Source organism: Brachyistius frenatus, unplaced genomic scaffold (assembly GCF_029030835.1).
Source record: "Brachyistius frenatus isolate BFR_SWC_R1_liver_20210118 unplaced genomic scaffold, ASM2903083v1 Contig_14, whole genome shotgun sequence".
In the NCBI taxonomy this organism is placed as follows: Eukaryota; Metazoa; Chordata; class Actinopteri; family Embiotocidae; genus Brachyistius; species Brachyistius frenatus.
The window spans coordinates 3,917,451-3,928,294 of NW_027210613.1; the positions used below are offsets into that span (position 1 = coordinate 3,917,451).

At 40.4% G+C, this 10,844-nt stretch overlaps 1 protein-coding gene across 2 annotated transcripts; it reads left to right on the forward strand.

The window, feature by feature from the left end:
* The first annotated feature begins 1,622 nt into the window (after nucleotides 1-1,622).
* irx4a (iroquois homeobox 4a) lies at nucleotides 1,623-7,888 on the forward strand. Of its 2 annotated transcripts, none has more exons than XM_069693016.1 (5): nucleotides 1,623-1,678; nucleotides 2,590-2,841; nucleotides 3,867-3,970; nucleotides 5,770-6,080; nucleotides 7,091-7,888. In XM_069693016.1, exons 1-5 carry the CDS (start codon nucleotides 1,634-1,636, stop codon nucleotides 7,807-7,809), a joined length of 1,431 nt encoding a protein of 476 aa, XP_069549117.1. In that variant the 5' UTR covers nucleotides 1,623-1,633; the 3' UTR covers nucleotides 7,810-7,888. The 2 variants fall into 2 exon arrangements, with proteins under 2 accessions (XP_069549117.1, XP_069549118.1); XM_069693017.1 differs by lacking the exon at nucleotides 1,623-1,678 and adding an exon at nucleotides 2,408-2,432.
* Nucleotides 7,889-10,844: the final 2,956 nt, after the last annotated feature.

Sequence of the window (10,844 nt, forward strand, 5' to 3'; positions counted from 1 at the left end):
GCTGGCTGATCCCTTTTGACCCCCCCCCCCCCCCCCCCCTGTTCACAGCGTTAATGCGGCCATTTGCTTGGAGGTACTAACCCCCTATAATTCAATTTGTCAAAATGAATGAGAGAACAGACATTTTATAGAGCCCATCCTCCCACAGCACCCCAACTTCCTCACGAAATAAAACAGGGGGAAAAAGCAAGACACAAGTTACTTAACCGAAGCACAAGCCTGTCCTTCTTTATAGCTCTTTATTACTTCTTTCATCTGTAAATGAAAGCGAGCAATTATTGCAAGGTGCCGGTATCATATTATTATGTTGGCCCCGGTCCCCTAGATAGTCATCAATCACTCTCAATCGACCTGTCACCGGCAGGCAGAGATCCAGCTGGAGAGGAGAGAGGGAGGAGGAGGAGGGAGGAGAAGGAGGAGGAGTACATCATCATTAATTTGAGGAGTGACCCCTGGGGCTATCCACATGTCTCAACCCGGGTTTCTCCAAGCAAGGCAGCGCGTACCGGCGCTGGCACGGTGGCGAGTCAGTTTTGGGTTGTTGTTTTTTTTGCCTACTTGGTTACTGCAGTTTCACAATTCCACCTGACCAAAACACAAGTGAAAGAGATAGATAGATGGATAGATGGATAGATAGATAGATAGATAGATAGATAGATAGATAGATAGATAGATAGATAGATAGATAGATAGATAGATAGATAGATAGATAGATAGATAGATAGATAGATAGATAGATAGATAGATAGATAGATAGATAGATAGATAATTTTATTTGTGGCTTAATATGAAACAAAAATATACATAAACAAATGTTAATATTTGTAAGTGTAGGCTATTTCATGTTGTATTATTTACTATTAATGTGTTGTTTTTTGTCTGCTCAGTACGGCAATATCCTTTACTAATTAATTTAAAATCAATTAGTTGCTTATCTGATTAGCATCAGTGTGGAGGAATGATAGGAATGTGCTTAATTAGGGCTAATACATTTAAACTGATACACACGTTTGCATATTCAAGACACTGATTGGCCTAATTGATTGATTGGGAGTACCAAATTAATCTCCGGGACATCTTTTGTTAAAAAGGTCCTTCTTCCCTTGTTTCCCCCCTTGAAACATTTTCCTCTTGGATTGTTCTTTCTGGGGTTTTTTTTTTCTGTCGTCATCCCGAGAAAGAAAATGCATATTAAAGTTACAGTCTGGTCATTTTTAGAGTGGGAAACTTCTGACGTCAGAGTCGCCGCCGTTTAAAACGACCTGCCTCTGCTGCTGACGTCTTTTATACTACTTTTTTATAAGGCAAAAATATGTATCTGACAACAAAGTGATTATTCTAGACAAAGAGACTCGTTTCACTTTAATTCATATATTTATTTGTAATAGACTTTGAAAAAGAAAAGAAAAAAGGATTAGGATCTTGTTTTTATTATTATTTTATTCCCTTTGAAAGGCGTTTGAGTGGGGGGGCATTTTACACAAATTAAACATGCTACTCTGCTTCGTCCTATAAGCATCCTAGGAGCCTGTGCTTACCAATCAATTGGTACAGTCAAACAGAGCCGCAGCCCGCGTTAGAGTGGAGACCTTCAGTCTCGCTTTATTTCTGGATATTGGGGGACCTCTCTACCATGTCATATCCACAATTTGGATACCCCTATTCGTCTGCTCCACAAGTAAGTCCACGTAACTGCCTTTGTTAGTTTTGTTTTTGATATTGCAGCGATTGATTGTCTCATCGATTTCATCTTGATCCTTTTACGCACTTAAGACAAGATTCGGGGAGACTTTTAATATCCTTTCGGGTATCGGAAAGGTTTTGCGTTGCATCCAGTGATACCTGTGATTCTCCAGCAAGAAAAAAAAAAAAGGTAAAAGCGAGGGAAACCAGAAACCACCGAGACCCCCGACCTCCCGTTTCACTGATTTCTGTAAGATAATAGGCGCTGTGTAATGTCAACCATATGTTTATCTGCTCTGGAACACACATGCCAAGTTGTTCGGCACACGCCGTGTGTGTTTTGCGTTAACCCAGCTGCTGTTTTGTTTTGGCTTTGAGCCATAAAAAAATCATTTGGGCATTACTTTGGGTATTACTGAGCGATGTTGGGAAAACGTGTTGTATCTGTTTGTGAGGCATGTGGTTCATTTGGATCGAGGCTAATAGACGGCTCGGTTTGGACACGTTTTTACGCGCACATTATCACACGAATACGCTACATCATTTATCATCAGATAGCAGTCTTTATAAGTCATTGTATGTTATATTTTACTTCTTTCATTTTGACAATGTGAGTTTATACGAATAAGCGCAAGACCACTTAGATTATTTCCGAAGAAGTCAAATATAAATGTTGTCAAGATGTATTAATTCATATGTAATTTTGCAGTCAGACAAGTGAACTGTGTTGGAAACAGTAGAATGTTAAGGTAATTTTATTAATCCGATTTTTCCCTTTTAGAAAAATTTAACTTTTAACCTAACTTCAATCTGTTGTGAAAATAAACATAATATGTTGTTACAGTACAGCATCGCATAAAGCATACCAATAACTTTAAAAAAAAAAAATGCTCTCGTGCTCTGCAGTTCCTGATGACAACCAACTCTGTGACCACTTGCTGCGAGTCCACCGGCAGACCCATAGCCGACTCCGGAGTAGCGGCGTCCGGACAGACACCAGTCTACTGTCCCGTGTACGAGAGCCGGCTACTGGCCACCGCGAGGCATGAACTCAGCTCAGCCGCCGCGCTGGGTGTGTACGGGAGTCCTTACACCGGCGGTCAAGGCTATGGGAATTACGTTGCATACGGCACGGACGCGTCGGCTTTCTACTCGCTGGTAAGCCCTTCATCTGATCCCTCTTGGCATTGATTTATGGAGCTGCAGGGTGCAGAGAGTCCAAGCAGGCATACCTCTCCTCTTTTTTTTTTGTTATGCTCTGCACAGTAAAATACAAAGCTTTTACTGAGCGTGATTTATTCTCTCATCATTCAAGGCAACTTTTATTTTGGTTTTATTAATTCAAACTAACTTCTTAGTAAACATATATTTCCCTTGTGTCAGTTTGTTTTGAGACACAGAACCAGGCAGAAAAAAACTTCAGTGTTCCTGTTAATAAGACATGCAGTGAAAATAAGTTGAAATGTACTTTCAGACAGATTTTGACTTTGAAGACTCAGTATTTGATCAAATCATTCAAACTTCATTACAAATTAATTATCCTACATTTTTATAACAGACTTTAACAGAATTACATGCAATACAATAATACATGGATCTTTGGTCCAAGAATATTGTTTACTTTAATGTTACATTTAATTACTGACATTATTAGTGAATTTGTAGTAAGACAAATATTATGAATACTTATTTGATGTTCTAATTGATGGGTTGCTTTATAATAATTACATGGATCCTTATTTGTCTGTAGACCCTCCTAGGAATCATCTCACAGATATATTTGCCCTCAACCATGTAAACCTACAATTTCCATTTGTTTTTTCAGAAGTTTGATTTCTAAAACTTCATTTGAGTTAAAAAAAAAAAAAAAAAGTTAAAGTCTTTGACTTTAAAAAGTTTTGTCGTTGAAGTTGTTATGTAAATATATGTATGTGAACAGAATGCAACCCCTGGAAAACTTATATTACAGTAGTTTTTTCATGTTTCACTCTTACTCTTTGATATTTATATTTCTTACTCAATTTGTCATCACTCTTAATAGCAGCTTAAAAAAAAACAAAAAAAACAATTCACACCTACTTTTCTCGTTAATTTTTTCTCACCAGGTGAGTCACTTCATAAGCCAAAATTGCCCTCCTAATTGTGTCACTCTTCATAACACTTGTCTTCATGTATGATTGCAGGGTACATTCGATAAAGATGCCACAGCTTCTGCGCATGCGGGAATAACCCAGGCAACAGCCTACTACCCTTATGATCCTACCCTGGGACAGTATCAGTATGACAGGTATGTATATGTTGTTTTTTTTTTTTAAATCATTTTTAGAAGCTCAATTATCGATGAAAACATCAGGCCATTTAGTTTGAACTGTATAAGCTACTTTGGTACCATGTGGTAGAGATGTTAAAGTGAGCTAAAGACATGTAAGGGTGTAGTTTTAGTCCACGGTCAGAAAGAATTGGACGCTTATGCCAGCTGTTTAAGGTGACAGACGCGGGATGGGACTAAAAATTTAAGCAAAAGGTAACTCTCAAAGTATTGTGCTGCAGTACAAGGTGATATTTGAGGCGTTAAATCAATCACTCCTGAGAGGTCAAGGCCATTCTCATCACGTCCAGCAACACTGGGTGATCACCTTTATCTCAGGACACCTTTCTTTTCTGATGGGGTAAATTGCTTCAGAAACACTTTCATCGAAACATGAGCCCTCTTAGCTGTTGTGAAGAGCATGCCTGCCATATTGAAAGGTCTTCCCAATAATCAAATGACGTCCAAATTAAGTCTGGGATATGGTGAAAATATAGTGTGTGAATGATAACGCTGCCTGACTGCATTTCCTCTGAATAGAACCATCAACTTTAATGAGGCCAGTTCAAAAAGAACTGCATGGGGAAAACTCTCTTTCTTTTATAAGTGTCTGCATTAACTGATCACGCACAAGAATATGCTGTGCTCTATATCATACTGACACTAAGCTTTGCAGCCAAACAAGGGGTCATGTAACCTAAAACCAATGAGCCGGCTTCTTTTACAACAAAATCTGGAGGAATCTGAGTATAAGTGCATACACAGCAAAAGGCCCAACATAAGTTGTGCGCATTCAGATAAACAAGTAGGCCTACATCAGTCTGCATGCATCCGTCTTTTACCTGAGGGCTCATCATTACACTCAATAAAGCAATTTTACAGTCTATTTTATCTTCGAGGGAGCAACGTAGGGTAAGGAAAAGTGCAGCGCTCCTCTCCTTCTGATTCCCTTAGCAGTGCTTGACCTGCACTAAGCTATACAGAGCAATAAAGGCCTCATAAAAGCCTCCCGTGAGAGGATTTTTACAGCTCACTGCTGACTGAAGATCAACACCATGCATTTTAAATGTACGTTTATGGTTGATATTTTTGAGAGAGGCGGGAGTAGGGACAGAGCCGTACGCTGCGTAAAGGATGGTTTTAATAGGTAGTAATACATTAAAACGGTAGGAAAATAAGCAGTGCATACATTATATTACTCTGTATTATTACTGATAAAACATGCACGCTAGAATCTTTTGAACATTTTCAAATGATAATGAAAGTATATTAACCATGGATACCAGAGCAGGCAGTGCTTCGAGAACTTTGGATTATCAGGACATTGTATGAAACAAATTCTCATTCTCTTGTCCTCTGTAATGTGAGCCTTTTAAAGTATTTTAAACTTCTTTCTTTTTAATTCATAGAAGCCTATTCTAGCATGTCTTGCAAGTTATTTTACAGCATGGTAAGACATAGAGCATGCACTTTGTTATGTTTGATAGAGCGCTGTTTTTCCCTTTACAATAGACGACAACATGTCCCTTCACTTTACTTTTTCTCATATGATATCCACTTATAAAATTATATTGCCATATATATATATATATATATATTTATGCAGGACACAAGAATATGAATGAGACTTTAAGGCTGATGAAGCATATTATCCATCATTTCAGGAAAATTCCAAGAAACAGCTCTGTCAGGCTTTTCAGGACAGAAACTTCCAAACCCAATGCTTTAGAAATTGTCAGGCATCTAGCATTACACGTCATATTCCCTGTCATTAACAGATATGGTTCCATGGACGGGGGAACAAGGCGAAAGAACGCCACACGTGAGACGACCAGCACGCTGAAGGCCTGGCTGCAGGAACACAGGAAGAACCCGTACCCAACTAAAGGGGAGAAGATCATGCTGGCCATCATCACCAAAATGACCCTGACGCAGGTCTCCACCTGGTTCGCAAACGCCAGGAGGAGGCTCAAGAAGGAGAACAAGATGACGTGGCCGCCCAGGAACAAGGGCTCAGAGGAGAAAAGATATGACGACGACGAGGATGGGTCTCAGGAGGAGCAGATAAAAAGCGAGAACAACGACGATGGTCAGTGTCAAACGCCTTGCAGGAGTAAAGTAAAGCTTCTGTAAAGTACATCGTAGGATAACTTTTGACTGTACGTTAATTCTACTCTGAGGTATCATGGTGCTAGAAGATGAATGCAATTATACTTTTTATTTTAAGTTCCACAGCAAATGTATATCTTAAAAAAACTTAAATATACTGGGTTTTTTTTAAATTATTATTATTATTCATTTGCTGTTGTGACACTTTCAAGACAGATGTTTTTTCTTTGCATAAATTTGCAAATTGTTGCATTTTTGAAATGCTGAATTTTAGAACAAGCTGTATGCAGATCCTTAGTTTGGACAGGCTGTCTAGTGTTTTGAATATCTGAAACACAATCAGTCTTGTCTTTTAGTTTCATATCTGTAACAAAAACAAAAGTGTGTGATACTGTTAGTATTGGGAACAAATTACACTGTTGCCATACAATTAGTTGAACTGTTTTGTTTTGTAAAACTGCATTATAGCCACTTAAAATGATTCATTTTATTCTAACATAGGCTGCATGAAAAATGAAACCTGTCAAAAGCATCAGTCGCAGAACTTTTCAGCACATGCCTGCCATCAGACTTTGGTCATCATGAAGAATTTATGGTGCGCTACTATACAGGCCCTAGTCAGTATTACACAGGAACACACTGGAGGGTCAAACCAATAGGTTGAGATACCTTTTCAGTGATGAAGCTGACTTGAACTTATTTACATTTCTGCTATATGCCCAACTTGATTCAGTTAATACATTATATTAAAGTAGAATTGTTTGTATTATAAAACTGATCGTTAATTTGGTAATAATGACGAGTTGGACGTTATATTTATTCCTAATTTCCAGCTTTAACATTGCTCTATTTTAAACCAAACAGGTGTCATTTTTTACTTATGACTGGAAAGAGGTTTATTGTTTGATTGAGGAGTGATTGTCTAATATATCATATTTCATGTTCTGTTGATGTCTTCCACTGACATCCTTTCTGTTCTCCTTCTCCCAGAGACCAGAAGTCGGCCTGATAAGGACCTCCAGTTGAGCGACTTGGACGATTTCGACACGCTGGAGTCTGAGAGCTCGGAGTGCGAGCTGAAGCACCGATACCACATGAACACGCACATGTCAACGACGACAAGCGACTGCCCCGCAGAGCACCTCATCAAAGACACGTCTCTAAAAATCTCCATCCCCGTTTCTCTCGGAGGGGAGCAGGACTTGGGCAAAAGTTGTCTCAAAACGAGCCCGGAGGACTTCCAAGCGGACAGCAGGCAGCAGGCAAAGACGTGCTATAATCAGCAACAACAACAACAACAAGGGCACCAGATATTAGACGGCAAACCTCGGATCTGGTCTTTGGCCCAGACCGCGACGTCCCTGAATCAGACTGAGTACCCGTCCTGTATGCTGAGGTGCCAGCCACCGCCCTCCTCCCTCACCCCTTCCCCCGCCGCTACCTCACCCGTGACCGTCCTGGACAACAGGCAGGACTCGCCGGTCACGACCCTGAGAAACTGGGTGGACGGGGTTTTCCACGACCCCTTGTTCAGGCACAGCACTTTGAGCCAGGCTCTGACCAATACCACCGTCTCTTGGACCACGAACACCAAAGGCGCCATTCTGGAGGCGGAGAGGAGCGCGGCGGCCTTGCAGCAGCATCAAGACTCCGCCAAAGACAGTGCCATGACTTTCCCAAAAACTATCAACAAACTTTTCTGCTCCTAACAAAACCAAATGACCCTTTATTGCAAAAAGAAAAAAGAAAAAAAGAGAGGTACTTTTTTGTGACGGAAAGTCGCGTAGAAGAGCCTACTGCGTCTTCATGATTCCCTTATTATGTTTTAATCGTTTTTAAAGCAATTGTAGCCATATACTGTTACATTGGATTTGCAGACGTGAAGCATCAGGATCCGTTTGGCTTATTTGATTCAACGCACGCACAAAAACGTATCGAAATGTATAACTAAAAGTTTACATCTTGGAAAAAAATAGGCCTAAGGTTTACATGATTTTTCTTTGGGAAAGTTTCTTTACTATGCGCATGCAAATGTAATTGATTTATTATTTAGGTCTCAGCAATTGAGTATCACTATTAAAATAAAAAATAAAACGTCTCACAAATGCACTGCTCTCCCGGGAAGTGGATGAGAGCGTTTCAACTTTGTTCACTGAAAATAAAAGCAGTCGTTTTCTGAAGAGGCTTGTGATGTGGGCTTAATGCTGAGAGTTGCTGTCTATGGTACTGAAATGCCTGCAGCTCGGCCTTACTATTTTCTTTCATTTAAACTATGACTTATTTCGCTTACAACTACGAAACATGAGGCTTACTGTACAGGTCTGGGTAGAAGATTCCTTTTAAAAAAAAAAATAAAATAAAATAAAAGGCATTCTGCTATTAAATAAAGCAGTTTTGTCGCTCCAATTCACTCTTAACCCTCTAAAACATGCGCGATCTAACATCTCCCACCTTCTTATTTGTCAATAAACATTCACTCTCATTTAGTGACAGCGAGAAAATGAGGCAGCTCAACCCCCAAGACAGAACAATATCAGCATCTAAGATCTGCCTCATTAATTCCCTCTAAACAGGCTGTAATTGGGATGTTCACAGTCATATTTCATGTCAGGCTATTGATTTCCCCTCCCTGCTCTCTGATAATATTATCGAAATATCTCAACATCGTCCATGATGCAGCTGTCAAAAGGGTAAGTTATTCGTCATACGTCCATTAATGGGTTCAAAACGGAGGCCCCCGCCAAATAATTTCAAGTGAGGAGTTTTCGTTTTGACACTAACCCCTCAATTTCCTATGAGACGCGGGGGCCCTAGAGCTACGGGAAAGAGCCTGGATGCTGATTCCTCCGCTGAGAAGTGAGAGGGCTTCGCGAGAGGCACTCACGTCGTCTAAAAGTGAAAAGGGCAAAGGAACTCGAATTAGTTGTTGTAGATAAAAGGGCAAAAAGAAAGGAGTCAAGGGTACTTGACAGTAATGGCGAAAGTGGAGCACTCGGGGGACTCTGTCTGTCCTATGGGTGGGGGCTTCAGTGATGAATTTTAATGGGAAAAGCACCAACGATCGAGATCCCCCCCCCCCCCCCTCTTCTTGGAAGAAAGTGCTAAGGCGGACAAAAGGGATTTTCTATATATCTCTAGGATGTATGTTTGTTTTTTTGTTTTTTTTTACCTTGCCTGCGGCATTTACAGTGAAGCAAAATTGACTTAACCGCAAAATAAAAATCGAGGAAAAGGCCTCAGTGTTGTCAGGGATTTCTTTTTTATTGGAAAAAAAAAAAATAATAAAAAAAAATTCACGTTTTACTTGACGTCAACCTGTTTAGCCTGCATACAAAATGGTGCATTTAATTTTGCATAGCTGCTGATAGAAAATTAGGGGAGTTTAAGTCCCCGCAGATAAGATAGCCTCGACTTGTAATTAATTTAGCATGAAGACAGATTTTATTAGACCTCTGAACCAAGTGGCTTTTTATTTGAGAGAAAGAGACATGAAGTAAGACAAGGGGAAGAGAGAGAGAGAGAGAGGAGGGGGGCAGATCCTCGGAGAGAGGTAGACTATGTAGAACCAGAGAGAGAGAGAGAGAGAGAGAGAGCGACGCCGGCTATAACTAAATCATTCAGCCATGGCAAATACGAACGCACAGAGGGAGCGGGATGGTAAATTAACAGGAGCTTTTTACATAGAGACCAAATAGAACTGTAATCAGCGACGCGTTACTTTTCATTAAGCGGGTTTGACAGCAGCATATTCAGCCACTCTGACACAGGAGCAGGGTCCGGGCTGAAATAAACTGCTCTCAAACCGAGAGTCATAAGATAATTCCTTAAGCTCCATTAACAACTCTTAGCCGCAGGAAATGGGCTCCCCCTGAAAACATCTCCAAATCTAAAAGCTTTATCGACCTGGCAAACCTCAGCTGATGGCTTCTCTTTTTTTTTTTTTCCACCCTATCCTACCCTTCTCTCTCTCTCTCTCCCTCTCTCTCCACCCCCTTCCCCCCCCCCTCCCTTTTCCTTTTTTTTTTTTTTTTTTTTTTTTTAACTTAAGGGACAGAAACGTCCAACTGAGGTAATAGACTTTGACACAACACATTAAATGGGAAATGAGAAAAGGGAGAAGAAAGGGCACTCTTAAACGCCTTTTAAACGTTCCCAATTAGAGGTTTAAAACTTGAATAAGATGTAGGCCTTTGGCATATGCCTGGCTGATGGGACATTTAACTGAACGCCTCCTCCCCACTTGGTAAAAGCAGTGCTTATATGAGCACAGTATGTAGTCCTCCTGTGAGGCAGCTGAGTCAAGGGATTAATACAAAGCTTCATTGCACTTTATGAAAAAAATGTCCACCAGTCTTGTGCAACATGGTAGTCAGTCCCCCCCCCCCCCACAATGCTATAATTGATACCCTGAAAGCTATGGAACCATTTTAATAACTTAGTGCTACTATACTTCCTTTATTCTTTTAAATAAGCTTCCTGTCATGCACACGTGTTCTGTTCAAAGCTGTAGAAGGCCCACAAAAGCTGACAGAAACTCTGAACAATCAGCAGTGTGGGGCTTCCCCAGAGAGAAAGCCAGCCTGGGTCAGGTTAATACCACTGTGACCCTGAGCCATAAATATATTTACACATCATTACACATCAACATGCACACACTCGAACTCTCCCTTTCTCACACACAGACACACACACAGAATCACTCTAAAACACATTGCCACACATGTGCACATCACGCTTAATTGAA